At 38.2% G+C, this 20,268-nt stretch overlaps 2 protein-coding genes across 5 annotated transcripts in view; both read left to right on the top strand.

Moving 5' to 3' along the window:
- The window catches only part of gatad2b (GATA zinc finger domain containing 2B), a 37,110-nt gene extending 29,998 nt beyond the window's left edge, over nucleotides 1–7,112 (top strand). The window contains exons 9-12 of one of the 3 annotated variants that reach the window (XR_004576270.1): nucleotides 232–342; nucleotides 617–857; nucleotides 1,402–4,873; nucleotides 6,842–7,112. Coding sequence is in view for 2 of the 3 variants with exons in the window: in XM_010873748.5 (XP_010872050.1) it covers nucleotides 232–342; nucleotides 617–857; nucleotides 1,402–1,538 (489 nt within the window). In the remaining variant the exon portion in view is untranslated. Of the gene's footprint in view, nucleotides 1–231; nucleotides 343–616; nucleotides 858–1,401; nucleotides 6,054–6,841 lie in introns of those variants that run through there. The other 2 variants (XM_010873748.5, XM_010873749.4) reach the window with 2 other exon arrangements.
- A 3,191-nt stretch (nucleotides 7,113–10,303) lies between these two features.
- Nucleotides 10,304–17,682, top strand: LOC105012722 (DNA-directed RNA polymerase III subunit RPC7-like). Of its 2 annotated transcripts, none has more exons than XM_010873746.5 (8): nucleotides 10,304–10,402; nucleotides 11,556–11,684; nucleotides 12,082–12,211; nucleotides 12,519–12,587; nucleotides 13,281–13,337; nucleotides 13,505–13,575; nucleotides 14,891–15,010; nucleotides 15,376–17,682. In XM_010873746.5, exons 2-8 carry the CDS (start codon nucleotides 11,565–11,567, stop codon nucleotides 15,460–15,462), a joined length of 654 nt encoding a protein of 217 aa, XP_010872048.1. In that variant the 5' UTR covers nucleotides 10,304–10,402; nucleotides 11,556–11,564; the 3' UTR covers nucleotides 15,463–17,682. The 2 variants fall into 2 exon arrangements, with proteins under 2 accessions (XP_010872048.1, XP_010872049.1); XM_010873747.5 differs by lacking the exon at nucleotides 10,304–10,402 and adding an exon at nucleotides 10,433–10,676.
- Nucleotides 17,683–20,268: the final 2,586 nt, after the last annotated feature.

A 20,268-nucleotide genomic window follows, 5' to 3' on the forward strand; every position in this document is an offset into this window, starting at 1 on the left:
GTTTAGCCTTACAGCTTTAATAGTTTATATGTTTTTATCCCGTTTCTATTCAGTTTTTATTCTATTTACTCATTCTGTGTTTTATTATTATGATGTTGTTTTGATATTTTCGTTTGAGTATTGGTTTTGATGCTATTGTATTTTCATATGTTCTCTTCGTAAAGCACATTGAATTGCTTCCATGTATGAATTGTGCTATATAAGTAAACTTGCTTGCTTCACGTTCACCAGGAGATTGAGCAGAGGCTCCAGCAGCAGGCTGCCCTCTCCCCCAGCACGGCCCAAACTGTTAACAATGTCAGCAAGGCTGAGACCCTGATCCGACATCATGCCCTGCGTCAGGTAACTACACCCCTACCCCCTAGCACCTAGAGAGGTCAACGGGAAGCGCTACGCTTGTCAGCAGTTGTTCGATCTTAAAAGTTGTTGAACTCTGAGACGCATAGGCGAGTCCTCGTCACGCGCGGTCAGTTGTGCCGATCTACCTGTCCGACTCTGCCTTAAAAGAGTGCGTCGTCTAGGATACCAGTCTGTTTTGAATGGATTTGGAACAACGCTGGAGAAGGTCGTCACTGATTCCCTCCCCGACCTCCCTTTCCCCCGCCCCACCTCACAGGCTCCCCAGCCTCAGGCTTCTATGCAGCGGGGTCTCTCCAGCTCGGCGAGGGGCGTCCTCTCCAACTTCGCCCAGGCCTCGCAGCTCTCGGTGGCCAGCGGCCTGTTGGGGATGAGCGGGAAGCAGCGCTGCGGAGGCGGGGGCGGCAGCGGCGGTGGCGGCGGAGGCAGCGGTCGGCTCCAGCACGACGGCCGACGCCAGATCTACAACATCCCCGGTGGGTTTTTAAGAACCCCCTACGGTAACGCTTCACTTAGGCCTAATGCCTGCAGATGTACAGCGTCGAATGCTATTTCGTGGAATGCGCATGCCAGCCTTTGTGTCATTGTCCGAATCATAACTGAAATCTCTGTTTAGCATTGGTTTTAACTGTTTTCAAATGGTTGTTTTAATGTAGTCAGGCCTTTTATGGGATGTTGAGTTGTTAATACGGGGAACGATACATTACAGGTGTTACCAAAATGTGTAGCAATCAAAGAAAGATTAACATACATTATAGGCTTTACAAACCATTTACTAGGACAGACTTATAGAGATGTAAAAAAATAAAAAGAATGATTGAATCTGTGATTAATGATTGTCTAACAAACCTTTACCTCTCTGATGAACTGGACAGGCCAGGGAAAGCTGTTTGAAAAACATTGTTCATTCGTAAACACGTCTTTCTGTGGAGACATCAATCAGTGTGTTTCTCTTTCATCTTTTTGCTTGCTATTTTCCCTCTGTACCTTTACCTCCCCTTCAATATTTCATTCTCCCTCTGCCTCTCTGTCTTTCTCTCTCAGGGTTGAACATTGCCTACCTGAATCCAGGAGGGGTCGGGGCCCACAAGAGCTCCAGCTTAGCAGACCGCCAGAGGGAGTACCTGTTGGACATGATCCCGCCACGCTCCATATCGCAGTCCATCACCGGACAGAAATGAACCCCCTTCCTCCAATCCCCACCCCAAGGGCCAGCTTCTCCATATCCCTGCCAACCTTCCCTCACAAAAACCACCTGCCAAACCCTCGACCACCTCCCCATCCAATCGCATGCAGTGCCTGTCCGTGTGCCTACCCAAACTAACCCACGAGAAATGACACAATCAGCCAGACAAGAGACAAGCAGACTGTCAGCGCATCTTCTTGACGTTCCTACTATAGCAAAATTCTTTTGAACACTCAATTTCTACTGCTATTATTGTTATTAGTGCTTTTATTATTATTATTACTGTTACAGTTTCACTTATTATTACTCTTATTACGCTTTTTTTATTGTTATGCCTCGTAGTGTGCCTCACTATCAGGACATACCCTTTATTTGTTTTTTTGGAGGAAGGATCGGGGTTTATCTTTGAGCTATGGTCCTTTGCTACACTCTGTTTGTACGGTTCTTTTGTATGGTTCTCTTATGGCTTGGTTTCTTGTGAAATGTCAATGCAGCAGAAGAGATGGGCTATTTTAGAGGGAGATCCCGCAGAGGTGATTTGGAATGAACCAGGTCCAACTGGACACTGGTCCAATAACTGACAAGCCTGCTTTGAGTGGACCAGCAAAGACGAAAGATCAATCATAACCAGGAGGCACTATTCATATTTGCATTTGACACTGTGCTAATGGCCGAGAACAAGGAGCCAATGGAGAAAAACAAGTGTACAAACTAAGAATGGGAAAGTTCACTAGTGCAGGCCATAGGATAAACCCTTGGAAAAGGAGTGCTGTGGCCAATTTGGCGTACTGTCCCATCTCGCTGCACGGCACTGATAAAAAATAAAATAATAATGGGGTAATGGAAGCTGCCCCCAGTATCCCCCACTGCCTCTCAATGCCTTCGCTTTCAGAGTATGCAGAGACTTCAAACCTTTCTAAACTCAACTGTTCCTTGTGGCGTTGTGAGAGAAATGGAAAGAGGACTTGAGCTGGAGGCGGCACGTGGCACGTTTTGCGTCACGCAAAAACCATGGGACCGGGGACCCATTTTTTGTTTGTTTTTTGTAGGGTTTCTGGATTGTTGTTTATTTTCCATTTTTTTGCGGCGTCTCCTGTAGAAAAGGCTGTGTATCTAAGAGGTACTTGCCCCAGGAGACGATAATAAAAGAAAAAAAATAGCTAAGAGATATTGAGATATCTATATGGATTATGTGTGGATGGCTAGCTTGAGAGAAAAGAAATGGATATGGATTTATCTACATGGATCAATCATCGTGTTCAGGCAATGCACACGAGATGCCTCATTCAAGGAGCACTTTTCTTACTATGAATTGGAGGGGGAAAAAACTGTTTAAAAGAGGATAAGAATGTTACAATTCACAGGTCCCCCAAAGGTGCAGATGTCATCTGATTGTCTGTGAGAGTCAGGAGAGAGACCACTGTTCAGACTGTGTTCACGTGGACTTCACCAAGCGACATACCATCGGTTAAACCTTTCACTGTTTCAGTAATTTGACAGCTCTGCCGAAACTAGTAGTGACATTATTTTTGTACCACCCCCTCGCCATTAACCTTCCAGGCATCAGTCAAACGAGCACGGCCTCTCACGCCTGTCAACACTGTTACCACTGCAGCGCGCAGCAGCACTTTGTGCTCGTTTGATTTTCTGTTTTAGTTTTTTCCGTGGTCGCCCAGACCCGCTGAGCCCAAGTCATTACGGGTCATAGGGTTTAAGCAGTGTTCACTCAACGTGCAGTATTACTCAGAGGGGTTAGACCGCTGAAGCTTCATATTCACGTGCGCATGCGCGTAGAAGCTACATGTGGCATGGTGGCTAGTGTTAGGAAGATCAGACAGGAATGCGCAAGGTTCAGCCCCACATGTTTCATTCTTTCAGGCTTCAAGAGGACTGTTGCATTATTTATATTGTGCTATCAATTGATATAACCCAGACTTTCCATTTCACCTCTAACTGTAGCTGGAGTTTTGGTCAACCGTTGAATGATGTAAAGAATTTGCTCCCGTTGGCCATTGTCTCAACAGTGTTTTATGTCCATATTTACTCAAACCGGTTGTGGAATCAGGGGTTGTAAAAAGCACATCACCATCCAGATGGTCGTAGAGACTGAAGTAAAACCAAAGGAGCATGGAATGGTCCATGGCAACACTGCAATAATATTGGCACTTAAAAATGTATCCCCTGTAATGTTCACTGGCTTAAAGAAGGAGTTGTAGGAGTTCAGGGTAAGTCCCCTGCTTCCACACTGTCAACGTGTAAGGTTTGGTTGATAGATTATGGCATTAGATACATTGTTATAGAGGAAACCATCAGGAGCTTTCAGTTATTGTTCTGAGACATGAACCAATCAATGGGAATTCTACTGATTGGGATTGTGATGGTTAACACTCTGCTGTCGATGGAGGCGTGTGGTTTAACAGGTCTAACGTGAGGCTTACATTTAGTTCTAAGGAAGACTTGTGTTAAATTGATTGCACAGCATGGCCCATTTGATAGACAGATTTGATTTGTGATAAGTGCATACAGTGGTCTATGAAATCTTAAGTCTCCTCGGTTATTTATAATAAACACACCAAGTCATTATAAAACTACCTTGGGTTTGATTGGCAGGTGCAATATGTAGATGTGAATGGAAGTTTACATTCTGAAGAGATTTCTTTTTTTTTTTTTTGCTTATACAATTGTCAATCAATCCCCATTTTGTGGTTTGTTAGAGTAGGATGTAATTTTTTTGGATTTAAATTTTTTTTAAATGTATGGGTACATTTTCTTTCCCGCCCTCTCATAAGTTTGATTTCGGCTGTCTAATTTTTTTAATGTCCTTTTGCTACAAAGCTGGACTTGTATATGGAGCTCCTTTCTCTCTCGTGCTCTCTTGCAGACTGTAATAGATGTATCCACACATCTTTGTAATTTCAACCACACTTTTGTTTTTGAAATGTATTTTTTTTTAGGGTTTTCAAATGTCATTCTTCTATTTCTGACTTTTCAATGAACTTGACTGAGATAAAAATGACACAATATTTGGGAAGTCAGAAGTAATGACTTGTACATAAGCTTTTTTTCTCTCCCTTCAATTAAAAATAAAGACATTAAAATGGTTGTATATTGTGTAGAAAAGCAAACAAAAAGCCATGAATATTGTGAAGCTTGTCATTTCGTTTTGTGATCACTGTGTATTATTGTGTAAACAATGTGCAAAATGTATAGGATTATTATTCTCTTCTTTAAGAATTTTGTTTCTCTGGATGTATGGTTTTCTTTTTTGTAGTGAGTAGTGTTTGCCAGAAAAGTGATCATTTTCTGATGGAGTTTGATCCATTCCAATAGGTTTCAAGCATCAAGAATAATATAAAGTATACATTGTTTGTTGTATGTTCTATTAGAAACTAAAAAGCTGTTTGTTTTACTTTAGATTAACCCATGCATACTTCATTTGAAAAGACGTCCATGAATCAAACCATTGACAGTATTACACCGGGAGAGTAAACAAATCCATAGATCTCACTCAGAAATGTAGTGCTTTGTATTTTTGTTCAATACATATATTGAAATGAACTACAGGGCTGCCCATGTCTGAAATTATGGCTATAACATTATTTCCTATTCTTTCTTCCATATTTCTATGAATATGAAAATGTCATGTTGCAATTTTCATGTTTTCCCTTGGAAAATATAAATTGTATTAAAAAAAGTACAATCTTTGAAATTTGTTTACATTTTTAAATCTTTTGAGCTAAAACTCTGGGGATGAGAGAAATCTTGCCTTTGTTCTCTGAAACATCTAGGAAATGTTCATGTTCAGTAGTCTGAATTGACTGCCATGTCAGTGAGCTCAAGAATGTGGTTGTTTTAATCATAAACAGGCAGACCAAGCTACACATCAGGGCAGTGTCGTAGTTATGGGTTTTATTAATCGTAATATAATTCGGATTGGAAAACTGATCACATTTTCTGGCTGTACAAATGTATTATGTTCTTTTACTGGTATCATTTAATTTTCTCTTGGCATATACAATAGTTATTGTTGCAAATACAGGGGACATTTTGAAGGGGGGGAGGGGGTATTCATTGCAAATCATTTTCAAAATTTGAAGTGAATATGCTGAAGCTTTTCTTTTTATATATTTAATTGACTGCAATTCCTCAATTTAAACATTGCATAATGTTGATATTGTAAATTGAATTTGTGAGAAAAAATTACGGAATTATTATGAATCTGTATCAGTCGATAAGTTGACATCTGAGGAAACGGTGAAAAAAAATAATTTTAATCCTAGAAAAGTCATTTTTTTTTATTTCAAACATAAATCTTGACCTTTTGCACATACTTGATATTTAACTGTCTTTAAAAAAAAAAAAAGAAAAAGAAAAAAATATTAATGCTGTTTGAATACTGCCAGTTGATTAATAACGATTATGCATTGACTGAAAAAATAAGCTAATTTTGGAGGAAATAACTTTGTAATATTTATCTTGCAAGCTATGTTTAATAAAGGATGGAACGGTTTACTTCTGGACTGTGTGAGTTGTTTTATACTGAGAAAAACAAACAGGAAACAAACCATTTATTTCTGAAGGTACTTCACCTAAAAAGAGAGATGTCCTGCGTAAATAAATAATTTGTAGCATATATAGGTCGTTAATAAGCCAATGGCATTTTGGAAAATTCATTTGAAAGAAGTTTTTTCTCATTCCAAATCAATTAACATTGTAGCTTAATTAGTTTCCACTATGGTAATATTGTGCGACCAGTAGAAGAAATTTATACCATTTAAAGTGTCACCCATTTTCCCATGTGGGGAAAAGTATGCAGTGATTGGCCTGTTGAAGATAAAACAAGATGTATGGAAAGCAGTTTAGAAATGTAATAGATTGTTGTTATTAGTAGTATTCAACTTTGACGCTGTTACATAATGTAGGGATCTTAATGTCTGTCGTAACAAGAAATATGGCACTGTGTTCTTTAAATAAATGTATATTAAACTACAGTAAGTACTAATAGCCTTTCTTTTACAGTATTTCAGAATGTTTAGAAATAAATATACATGCACATGAAAAGGGCTTTGTTCTTTATGGGATGCTTTATCCGTAACTGGTTCCAACCGTAGCATGTTGGGATGGTTTTAGCAGAAGTACATGAGTTTTGCCAAATAAAGTGTAATCAACACAGATCTTTATGATTGGACATTAATAATATTACATCCAGCATTCATAAGTAAAAGGTGTTTTTACGAAAAAAAATACAACAAATGTTATCTAAAAGCATAACTGGTGGAACCATTTCCCACAAGAAAGGTTTCAAGCATCAAGAATAATATAAAGTATACATTGTTTGTTGTATGTTCTATTAGAAACTAAAAAGCTGTTTGTTTTACTTTAGATTAACCCATGCATACTTCATTTGAAAAGACGTCCATGAATCAAACCATTGACAGTATTACACCGGGAGAGTAAACAAATCCATAGATCTCACTCAGAAATGTAGTGCTTTGTATTTTTGTTCAATACATATATTGAAATGAACTACAGGGCTGCCCATGTCTGAAATTATGGCTATAACATTATTTCCTATAAGTGCAACGCCAAAGGAGAACACGTGGACTTCAATTGAAAACATCCGGAGGTCGTTGCACGTGTGCCATATCAGAAATACATTAGTGTCATGCTGGCAACATTAGCGATTCGGTAGCAACAATTAGACATCCGGTTTGAGGATTTTGCCTTCAAAATAGAAGACTGCAGTAAAACGCAATTTATATTGTATTATATTAAATGAAAGAAATTGCCGCTTTGTTTGGTTTACGTTAGATATATACGATTAAAGGAATATCTACACATTAAAATATGTAAACTAAAGAAAATTACTATTTTGAAAATACTTTACATAAGATCAAAATGTGGAGCATATTGAAAAATGGAGATGAAGTAAATTATTGTTGACATTTTTTTTTTCAAATAAAAGGATAAATCCTCATGCTGTCATTCTTGTTAATTTGCAGATGCTCATTAGTTTTATATGAGCTGTGTGCTAAATCCAGCAACACTATATTTTCCACCTCCTTAGCCCCCATTGCAATACACTATAAGGTACTTTAGTGGAGGTACATGTTGCATCACATAGCAAAAATGATTTGGTATCACCTTATTTAAAGGCCCTATGCATAAATCATTATACATCTACTCATAATGAAATATAATACAGTAATAATGCAGAATAAGTATTGTATAGATGTTGTATACAAATACTCATGATGCATTATACTGTATGTTCAATTATAATTACCTATAATGTACAGAAACATAATGCTTCACAATTACTGGGAAATATTTCCTCAAGGATCATAGAGCATTATAATTACCACTGTGATGTATTTAAAAGTTGGGGCAGAAAATCACTATTAGTACATCATAATCTTTTTCATGGTGTGTTATAGCATACTTATAAGCCACTATAAATCTTTGTTTGCTTTAGGTAAAGTGATGAAATGTCTAATCACACAAACATAATACATCATAAGACATTACTATAATATTGGAAAGTGGTTGTTGTCTGCATTCAGTAAAGTGAAACATTGTGCACATTTCAAACTTATTATTACATAGTATCAATAGTTTTTTCATCACCAATGTACACACAGTATACCATAATGGTTAGAAAGACAGGTTATTAAAACAGAGGCCTAAATATAGACAATGCAGGCAGTCACAATGGGGCCTGTAGAGAGTGTAGATCTTCAAACAATGTCTTGAGTTGAGAGAAGGCCCTTCTTTACTACCACAGAAATATGTCTGTATTTTAAGAACTCTCATTAAGTTGAAAGTGGTGCCATTTGCTATATATGCCCTCGAAAAGGCAAACCTTTCTCAGTCATGGTTTTCATTTTCTTGGGTAAAATAATTGCAATCTACAGTGGATATAAAATGCCAGGTTTTTGTGATGTAAAAGAATAAGACAAAGATAAATCATGTCAGAACTTTTTCCACTTTTAATGTGACCTATAATGTGAACAATTCAATTGAAAAACAAACTGAAATCTTCAAGGGGTGAAAATGAAAAATAAAAACCTTGCAATAACCTGGTTGCACAAGTATGCATACCCTCTTATAATTGGGGACGTGGCTGTGTTCAGAATTAACCAATCACATTCAAACACATGTTAAATAGAAGTAATTACACCTGCCATCATTTAAAGTGACTCTGATTAATCACAAATAAAGTTTAGCTGTTCTAGTAGGATTTTCCTGACATTTTCTTAGTTGCATCTCAAAACAAAAGCCATGTTCTGCAGAGAGCTTCCAAAGCATCAGAAGGATCTCACTGTTGAAAGATATCAGTCAGGAGAAGGGTACAAAAGAATTTCCAAAGCATTAGATATACCATGGAACACAGTGAAGACAGTCATCATCAAGTGGAGAAAATATGGCACAACAGAGACATTACAAAGAATGGGACATTGAAGGAACTGCAGGAATTTCTGGCAAGTACTGGCTGTGTGCTACATGTGAAGAACATTTCCCGTATTTTTCATATGAATGGGCTATGGGGTAAGGTGGCAAGACCTTTTCATACAAAGAAAAACATCCAAGCCCGGCTGAAGTTTGTAAAAACAAACATCAAGTTCCCCAGAAGCACGTGGGAAAATGTGTTATGGTCAGATGAAACCAAGATTGAACTTTTTGGCCGTAATCCCAAAAACAATGTTTGGCGCAAAAACAACACTGCACATCACCCAAAGAACACCATACCCACAGTAAAGCATGGTGGTGGCAGCATCATGTTTAGGGCTGTTTTTCTTCAGCTGGAACTAGGGCCTTAGTCAGGGTGGAGGGAATTATGAACCGTTCCAAATACCAGGCAATTTTGGCACAAAACCTTCAGGCGTCCGTTAGAAAGTTGAAGATGAAGTTCACCTTTCCACACGACACCGACCCAAAGCACACATCCAAATCCACAAAAGCATGGCTTCACCAGAAGAAAATGAAAGTTTTGGAATGGCACAGCCAGAGCCCAGACCTGTATCCAATTGAACATATGTGGGGTGATCTGAAGAGGGCTGTGCACAGATGTCCTCACAATCTAACAGATTTGGAGCGCTTTTGCAAAGAAATGTGGGCAAATATTGCCACGTCAATAGACTCCTACCCAAAAAGACTGAGTGCTGTAATAAAATCAAAAGGTGCTTCAACAAAGTATTAGTTCAGGGGTATGCACACTTATGCAACCAGGTTATTGTGATTTATTTGTTTAGTTTTTTCCCCTCAAAGATTTCAGTTTGTTTTTCAATTGAATTGCTCATGTTATATGTCACATTAAAGGTGGAAATGTTCTGACATGATTTATCTTTATTCTTTTACATCACAAGAACCTGGCATTTTAACAGGGGTGTGTAGATTTTTATATTCTTTGTATACCAACAGAGACGACATCAATGTGGCCAATGGTATGGGTGGAGTAAAACGCCAGCAATAATTGCAATTACATAGTGCCCCTTGACTTTCCAGCATATTTTGACTATACACACTTTCCTGAACATTTCCTACCATACATTCACAGCGGTGTATAGAATATTTTCGCATAGGGGGCTAAAGAGGGTGTGGAAAATATTGTGTTGCTAGATGTAGCATATGTATATTCATTCTTGTCAATGTTTTGAGAGGCACATTTTCTTAAGCAATTGATGCATTCAATTTGTCAGTATTGAAGTAATTCGCTGGTCTCTTTTACTTTGAAATGTTCCACATTTTCGCGACCCGGAAGTTTTTTTATGTTGCTCACAGGACGCTGAGCTCATTCCTACTGTCCTTAGTCCTCCTCTAGAACAAAACGAATAGGTTGTATATGTATGCATATAAAATGTAAGTAAAGGCAGCATGTGTATTGTAGCTTGTCGTTTATGGCATCCTGCTGGAAGCGTTGTGAACTAATTAAGTTAGCTTCAAGGAGCATACGTGTATCGACGTTACATCGCAGTCATTAAGTGAGCTAGCTAGCTCGTTTTACCTTTGGCACTGTAGTCGTTATCATTGCTAGCCACCTATTCAAGTTCTTGAGTAGGATTCTTTAGGGATTGCTTTTTAAACTCTAAATTACAGTTGCCTTTATCACAAAGTCAACTGATAAAAACTGTAGGTAAGTTTAGAAGTATCATATTTTTATAGTAACCTATAGTAACTTTCAAGTCAGCAGACCTTAAACTTGCTGTGACTTCAGTAGATTAAAGCAAGCCATGAACAAGTTCTACCCATCTGATTAGGATAAAAGTCATAAATAATCCAGGAATAGTTCATGTCACAACAGTACTACGCACGTTCCCCCACAACAAACCAGTTTTTCCCGCTAGAAATGTGTTGCCTTGGAGACCTAGAAGTCTGGTGACTTTTTTAAAGGATATAGACATTCTACTGCAAAATATTTGGAAATAAATGTGTGTGTATGCCATATAAAATATGTTTATTGAAACCTGCAAAGATAATCAGGCCACATGTAGTTCCATCTGCTCTGTTGGTTTGATCTTGCCATATACAGCAGCCTAGTCCACATGTAATATTTTGAAAATGTTGGTCTGGCAAGACTACTTACTGGGTCTCTGGGTTATCATTTTCTATTTCCTTGTACATAGTGTTTTGATTGTATTTATGTATAACTGCAATTTTTGGCACCGGCATCATTGTAAATTAGAATTGGTTCTCAGATGACTCACCAGGTATGTTCTTTTGAGGTGGTAGCGAAATGTAAATATTACTGCATTATCATTTATTTACCTTTTAGACATTTTGCAGACACTCTTAACCACAGTAACTTAAAGAGATTATATTTTATAACCCTTTTGCTGTTAGTGTTGCCCCCAATAATATAATTCTGTATTATCTGAGATTGAATTTCTGCCTCTGCAATGTGAACACGTGCTAGTTAGATATCCACATTACTCCGCTAGCTAGCTGCTACTGTATATGTTTTTTGTTCCTTAGCCTGCACATACTGCCTGTTTTCTTTCATAATTTTCTGCAGTTAGCTGCAATGGCTGGAAGAGGAAGGGGTCGTGGAAGGGGTCAGATGACCTTCAACCTGGAGGATGTCGGCATAGGACGAGGGGACAGCCTGCCCCCCACCACCTTCAAGCCCTCACCCCTTTTCCCTGTGAGTGCACATGAAGAAAGGGCTTTCAACAGTCTAGACTCAGCGTGCCACTAATAATTAGTGCTCTTCACCAGCTACATTTGTTTTAGAATGATAGAAAGTATTCCTAATCCAAAAATGGTTATGTAATGGATTTGTTTTCTCTATACATTTTCTGTTTAAGCTACATCTACAATATGATTGGTATTATAGTTTAAATGATATAATACCCTGGATTTGGTTGTCAATCAACACTAAGTTACAGTCATTCAGTTAGCCCATGTTAGCTAAACATGTTAAAATGAGGTTAGAAGAATTGCTTGGTTAGTTAGAAAATTTAAATAAAAAATCCCCAAACCCAAAGTTTTCTGCCCCTTTAACTTTGTGTTAACCTATTGTCTCCCCTCTGAAATCCCAGGCCATGTCCGTGCAGCCAGTACCCTTGCAGACAGGGGAAGAGGTTGAGTACATGCTGGCTCTAAAACAGGAGCTGCGGGCCGCCACCAAGAACCTGCCCTTCTACATCAGACGGGCCGCTAACAAACGAGGTAAGTATATTGCAGCTTTGGAACGATTTCTACAATAACCATTTAGGCATGTCCTCACACAGATACGGTGTGCTTCACCTTAATAAAAAAATAAAGATGAACGTTGCTAACAACAAAAGATTAAGAGAACGTCGGGCAAGGGATCTGTCCCATAAAGTGCTTTAGGAAAATATTAACTTTCTCCACTTTTAATCGTGTTATAGAGTATTGTGTGTTATTGGGTTTTATAACTAAGTAGTCTACTATTTTCCCTGGTTGTTGTTATATGACATTTCTAGATATAACCATGCTGCTCTTTCCCTTGTAGATGTTGATCGCTACTCTGATAAGTACCAGAGTGGAGAGCCCAAGGACAGCACCATTGAGTGGAGCCCAGGTAGACAGTGCATGGCTGGAGCAGAATCAAATCTGCACCAAGCTGTTAACAGATCTGATCAGAGATCATTAAATATTTAGTTCCTCCTACCACATTCCAACCCCTATAGCTAGCCTGGGTTAGTCAGTCCATTTTCTTTAAAGTGTAGGTAACAGTGAGTTGTAACTCACTACATTTCTGTATTGGGGTGTTGAAATAGTTACAAATCTTTTTGTATATATTCAAAACTACCCATAATAATAATTATTGTCAACACTGTAAACTCATTGAGCTAAGCATTACTACTCCAGTTAGTTTGTGCTGGGTAACGTCAGCTCCTAGAACTGGTCTTATCTAATCACTTCCATATTCTGTATTTGTGGGCTTTGCATCTGGGTTATAAATATCATTAAACCTTGTATATAATCATTTGTCTTCCAATATCAAATAAGTCTACCTGCCTATAATTTAATTTTCAGACCCATTCTTGCAGTCAAGTCACTGATTAATATTGCTTGCATATTTCTATGTCATGTTCTCCTTGAAGTCTGATTTAAAAACATTTAATTTCCATAGTTTTATACAGGTCATATTATATCAAATATACTTACACTATAGTGTCATGTTGTAACTAGACTTGTAACTGTAAATAATGCATTTCTGGTGTATTTTATGGTAGGTATCTTTCTCTGTTTAAGTGTTTCTCATTTTCAGACTGGAGCCGATTGCCTAAAGAGCTCTGCATCAAAGTGAGGAAGCCTCAGGGTAAAAGTGAGTTTTGGAGATTTGTGCGTGGAATTCAGATTATGTATGACGTGTATTGTTTTTAGTTGAACTTTTGTTGACTATTGTTTTTAGACACTCAACCAGACATGTTTCTATATTTTCTGCAATACTCCATTTATTTGGGTTAACCTTCATTTTCAATTTTTTTGTAGAACCAATACCCCAAGTTAAAAGACTAAAGAAACCACTTGTGGGAAAAGAGGAAATTCTCATGAAGCTTGAGGTAGGATACTACTGCATAGGATATCAGAAATCTATAAATTGGGGGTTTCTTTATAAGAAACATACTGATGTGGCCTGTAAGATCATTAAGAAGAGTTTATGGTGTACCGATGCTACAGGCTGGGGGACTGGATGTTAACGGGCCAGTTTGGCTCTAGTTGAATGTGGTGGGCAAGACCTTAATAAACTTTTTTTATTAATTTTTTGTATCCTCATTTATCTCAGTTGGTATGAGCGTGGCACTAGCAATCAAAGCAATGTGGGTTTTATGATGTAAATTGGTTTTTAGACTTTGACTGCACTTAAAATGATCACCAAAGGCCTCTTAGCTACATCAAATGCATACATAAGGTACATAAGCATAAGTGTATAATATGAAATACTTGGGGGATTGTTAACATGAATGGGTTTGCTATCAGTTGGTCAGAGACTAGTTAGCATAAAATAATCATATACATTGTGTTTTACAGTCGATTACCGGTATGCAATGATTTGCTTGATGGAGGGGCTTTAATGATAATGGAGTCCAAGCAACACATTAAGGTCTAAGAATAAACATTGAGTATAAAGCAATGTTACAGATACTCAGTTTTGTCATGAATGCATACTGATGGAGTAGATAATGCTTGTTGTGCTAGTCAGACATTTTATAGAGGTCATTTTGGTCAGTCATTAGTTGAATTCTAATTGCCAGTGTGAACATAAGAAGATATTCACACGAGGGAATCCCTAAAAAGAGAGCAAAAGGCAACTCCATCTCAGTCCATTCTAAAGTTTGTGCTGCTATGCACTCCAACTTGGGTTTTACTTGTTTTTAACCAGTTTACATGGCTGTACAATTGTCGAGCTGAAGTTGTCCACAGTTCACCAGGATCAGTGTCTTTGCTACAGAGGCTATACTTTAGTGAGAATGACAAGTGAAAGTAATAGTGGCTAATTGGTTCCATTCCTAAGTAGTAGTTCAATTGACTTCCATCAGGTGTTCGCATGAATGGCATACAATATCCATCAAATGTCTATTTGCTAGCAAGCAAAAAGGACATTCTCATAAAAATTGAGCCAAAGTCTGGCATTGTAAATATATACTGTCTTTACAGTCACAGAATTAATTAACACTATTGAAAAGGACTTGAGCTGATTCGTCTTTGTCTGAAAGCATTGCTTTTGTCCCTTGAAAGAAGAGGTTAGAAGTACACTTTCAATTTCAGTGAAAGGATTTCTTTTTGTAACTGCTGTGCATGCGTTTCACATACTCCTAATTCTGTCCAATCACACATGTTCTGCTCTGGTTTACATTTTTCTTTCCCACACCTTAGACTCTTGAAAAGAAAGAAGAGGCAGTAAACTCTGAGGAAGAGGAAGATGATGAGAAAAAGAAGACTAACCAGGAAGAAGAACAGGCAGAGGAAGAGGACTACGAGGAAGACTTTGAAGAGGTAAGAGATAGCTGTTGTTTGCTGATGGGGGGAAAATGTAATGGCTCACATTTAATAACTAACAGTGTGTTGAGTAACTCACGAAACATTTATTTCTTCAGGGAAATCTCCTTTGTGGGTTTCAGCAATAATAACTTCTGAACATGACAACTAAACAAGGGCATAAGGATATTTTTTGACAGTGTATGATAAGTTGCTATAGACCCACATAATTCATTAAAAGTATGTGGATGTTTATTAGGTTCAACTTTCCCTTTCAAAATGAATCTATGTGCATCTTGATATAGTTTCCGGTAATATACAGAAGCAAGGTTGTAGTATGTAATTATTCAAAGGTGTTAACGAATGCTGGTTCTCTTTTCCAGGATACCGACTACATAATGTCTTACTTTGACAACGGAGAGGAGTTTGGAGGGGACAGTGATGAGAACATGGATGAAGCCACTTACTGAGACAGTGAGAGCCCTGAAAAAAATAGAAGGCCCTGGAGTTATCCTCTGGCAGTAGCAGTCTTGTAATTTCCTGAGAAATCGTTAAGTAAGAAAACAAAGACACTGAGGTCTAGTTGCTACTCTGCCGTGGCATGTCTAGTTTAGAACATGCAAAGAACTGCTGCTATTTACCAGGAACTTATCTGATAACTTAGGTCCAAAACAATGAAGGCTGTGATGGCTGGTGAAAACAGTGGCTCAATGTACAATCGTGTGAAAATCCTCAGAGATTTTTCCTTTAGTGGTCTGCAGTGCCCATGATGGTAAACAGTCAGACTGAACCTTTCATCAGCTATGTAATTGTATCAGATTTTTAGGCCATAGATGCCTTTTAGAACCTAATGCTTAATTGGAAGGGTTTAAATCAACAAATCTTGTGCAATTGCTGTAATTTTTAAGGTTTTAAGTGTTTTAAAGAAAGGTATTTTAGCTTTTGCAATTCATTGGTGTAACAAATCTTTTTGAAGTCTGTGCCACAATCTGTTCTTTTTAAATATTTGAATTCTTTAATGTGAAAAACATTTATTCAAATTACTGTTTAAAAGTGTTAAAATATTATCTTAAAAGAAAATATTTTAAAGAATCCTATCTAATTCTGGTGTGCATTTTATAACAACCAGCAGGTGGCATGTTAGCCGACTCCTTTGTAATTTAAATAGTGTATGTTCAACTGTGTGTAGTTGGTAGATTATGCTGATAAAAAGGTAGAAAGGAAGTAGGTTATTATAGTGAAACAAATCTTGACATTTGTGTTAGCTGAATTCCTTCTAATTTAAAATATTCAACTCCTGGAATCACAAAAAAAAGTAACTCCAAATTAAAGCTGCAAGCAGCTTTTAGTGGGTTTCAGCATTAAGCTATTAGTAGCCAGATTGCAGTTTTTCCAATAGGACACATCCAACTCATGTCCATAGCTGTAAAAATATTACATGTATGGTTTTTCCTTTTCACTAGTATCCCCATGTGGTCAAATGGAAACATCTTTCATATAAACTAAACTCACAACCCTGATCAGGTGCACCAAATGTAATCATGCCTAACATCTGTCTTTTGAAGCATTTTTCACAAATTCAGAATTGCAGAAAAAACGCCTGACTAAATGGATCCCAATTCCAAATATGTTCCTTGGGAGGAGCTAGACTTATCTACCTCTTTTCAAGACAGTATCTCAAACAGGGTGAGTATGGTGACCTTGCTAATGTGAAAAACCTGGAAATTTTTTTTTCCTTATGGTCCTTGTCAACATACATACCAAGTATAATTATTATACCATTATCCGTGTAGGAGAAGTCTATAAATGTGCAAAACTACGCCCCCGGACATGTTCATTGGTCTATAGCATCCATGTTTTTTAACATACTGCCCGCTATATATTTTGAGGACCTTGGTCCCTAGATGCCAAATATCAAAGTATGTGAAGATCGGACATTTGGTGCAAGAGGAGTTAAAATTCATCATGGCGGACTTTATGGGTCCCTGTGGCAAAAATGATCATCATGAGGAGGTACATCTATATACCAATTTTCAAGGCTAGGTCACAAGGGGTGGGTGTGGTGAGCTTGTAAAAAGTGCGACTTTGTAGGCTTGGCAGCGCCACCATGAGGCCGACATGCATGCCACTGCACCAGAAGTTGAGGCCCTTGGCCCTTTAATAACAGAAAAATGTGGGCACCTTTTACGCCATTTTATCTCACAGGAATTTGCAATAATAATGAACCAGAACAAACACTAGGGTTTCACCAGTGAACTGCTGAAGCCCTAACAAGGAGTGAGTATCTTTCACTAAATTGGGTTTAACATCCTGCCATATACGGCGATAAGGAAATACTACCACAAAAATCCAAGCCTTATCTTTAAACCAGGGATAGAACTGCAGCATGGTTTGTGTTCTATTCCCAAGTTCAGTCTGCAAGTCTTTGGGCTCCATCTGTTTGATGCTGAGTTTATCCTCAGCAGACAGACAAGTGGGTTAAGACCCTGTGTGATTTATAATCCTCCTCGCTCAGCTTACTAGACCTGATCAAGACTGGTCTACTGCAGCTCTACTCCATCTCATTTGTTGTTAGACCTCAGAAGTCCTGGCCTGTACCTGCAGATTGAGGTCAGAGTTAAAAATCAAGGAGGTCTAAGATATAGCAATTGTCGAATATGCAACCTGTGAATTAAAAAAAGCGTTGCTTTACATGTTTGTTGACATGGTGGTATCTGCGTTTTAAGCATTCCTACTGGAGTTCACTCATTAGAGCACAGCTAAACCAGTCTGTTGGGGTGACCGGGGGTCACTCAGTAAATCCGGGGCTTCTCCTTTCCAAAGGCATGTTAAAAATGGGTTCATATGTTGTCATAGGGTTGCTAAGAGATGTGACACCACTGCCACCATGTCGCAATGGCAGTGGTGTCACTTTATTAACCAGGTTGGGGTTAAAAAAAACAGCACACTGACATAATGTACAGTGTATTCATTTCCAATATGTATCCCACGCTTCTTGTGAAAGTACTCAGACGAGTTGTAGCAGAGCAGGCTGAGCAAGTAGGTCCAGCAGGGTGGTCTACTAAGTTAATAGTAGACCACCCTAGTTGATCAGTCAGTGAGGTAATTTAACCATGGTTGAAAAAGGCATAGCTTTGACTGAATTAAGCCCCTTGTCTTAGGGTTAGTTCCTTTTTAGGAACGCAAGACTGTGGAGTCATCACAAACGGCACAGGATATCATGTGAGTGCATGCTCACTCTGCAAAGTTTAAATGTTATGATGCTTATATCACTGACTCAGAGAAGGTAGAGCTTGCATTTCAAACATGCTGATTGCAGAGAGGACATTTGATCAGTGTTAGTGTTTAACGCAAACCTAACCCTAACTAACCCTTTACATATATGTTTTAAACAAAATTTTAGTGACTTCAGATTTGTGACTTCAGTGCCAAATCTCTTTATTGAGACAACCATTCACGTTACTTTTTCCCTTCAAATTAGGGTTAGGGTATGTTTAGCTAAGTTAAACTTCCAACTCCACTTTGTTTGCTTTGCATTCTACAGATAACTGCCAAAATAAAGGAAACAAACCCAGAATACTATTGTACCGTAGCATAGATGCTACTCCTATAAGTCTTTCTTCTCTACTGCAATAGATAGTGTCATTTTATATTTTGAAAGGTAGTGTGAAACACTGTCAGACATGACTTCAGAGTATAAGTTTTAATGGACATTTGATCTGATGACTGAGACAGCTATTTGTGCGTGCATATATTTTTGTTTCACAGGTTGAATTAAGGCCAGAAGTCCTAACAAGGATAATAAAACATGAAACATTTGCCCTTATTCTGGCATTTTCCCTGGCCCCATGAGGACAACATCTAAATCTGGTTTAAGGTCAAACGTACAACATTTTTTTTTTATTAATTTCCCACAAGGACAGAAATACAAGGCAATATGTGCTTATGTATGTGTATGAGTTGATGTCACACTGCTAGTTGGGCAGTCTTTGTCATTGGAGCTCATATTCCTGGTGGTGCCCTGATTAATGGTCACCCTATGTCGGAACCCTAACTATAAGTTTTCTTTACACCACCCGCATTCCTCGCCTGCCCTTACCGTCACAATGACTCTTTATTGCGCAATGTGTTTTTGTCTGCACAGGGCCTACGTGCAGCGCCAACATGAAGGTGTTGCCCAATTATCTTTCACTGGGACACTTCTAAGGACAAAACATCCATTTACTCAGGCCTCTGCGCGTGAAATGGAAAAACTGTCATGTCTGTGAAAAGTGTGACCTCTGCTGAGTTGATGTACCGTGGTTAAAATGCTGCTCAGAATTTAATCATTTTCATCAGCGGTGTGAAACTATCATTACATGTCATTACATGTCATCATTACATCACTTTATTGTGCATTTTATTTCAGAAAATATTAACTTCCTGTATCCTTTTTACAGCTGAATGTCAATTTGACTTATGTAGACAAGGACATTCTCTAAAAACAAACTTGCGACTGATTCTGAGTTGGTCAACAACAAGGTTGTGTTCACTTTGCACCAAACACTAGTAAGAGTTCAAAACTAGGGAGGGACTATGCAGATTTAACCAAACACATTTTTAGTTCTCCAATGACATTACCATGCACAGGTTCACTAAATGTCCCACGGTTACGTTCCACAGGGGTATACCACTTCCTGGAATCAAGCCATGCCAGTTGAATTATTGCCATGGAACACAACCAGAGAACATTCTGCCTCTGGCCAGGGCCGGTCAAGCAGTCCCTACTTAAAATGCCTGGAAGAATGTCAGCCTTGTGAAGTAGTAACCTAAAGAAAGTCCTTTTTACAAACCGAACAAGTGTTTAGTTTTTTTTTAACAATGATGGCGCACATGTATTTGTCCACGATCAGTTTTACCTGTATTGTCCTCTAGCATGCTGTTCGTTTTTTGTCAGTGTTTGCTATCGCAAGAAATTAGTGAAATAATGTGTGGTTATTGCAGGTTAGCAGTGCATTGAAACGTGTTTAATTTCCTCGGTCAGGGAGGAAGTGATATTGTAGCTTGCTTTTTGTTTACAATCAAAACAGAACATAGCCGGAACATGGTGTTCTCTACCTTCAATTGGTGGATGTATCCTGAGAGAATAAACATCAAAACTAAACCAGAACATAGCAAGAACATGGTATAATCAGCATTGGCACTCTTGCCCTTCCTTCAGTTAACTCACAATTGTCTCAAAAACAATGATGAAATTAATTAAATATTTTGTCTCTGGAATTCTTTATTTCACTGTT

The sequence above is a fragment of the Esox lucius genome, chromosome 10 (assembly GCF_011004845.1).
Source record: "Esox lucius isolate fEsoLuc1 chromosome 10, fEsoLuc1.pri, whole genome shotgun sequence".
Lineage (NCBI taxonomy): Eukaryota > Metazoa > Chordata > Actinopteri > Esociformes > Esocidae > Esox > Esox lucius.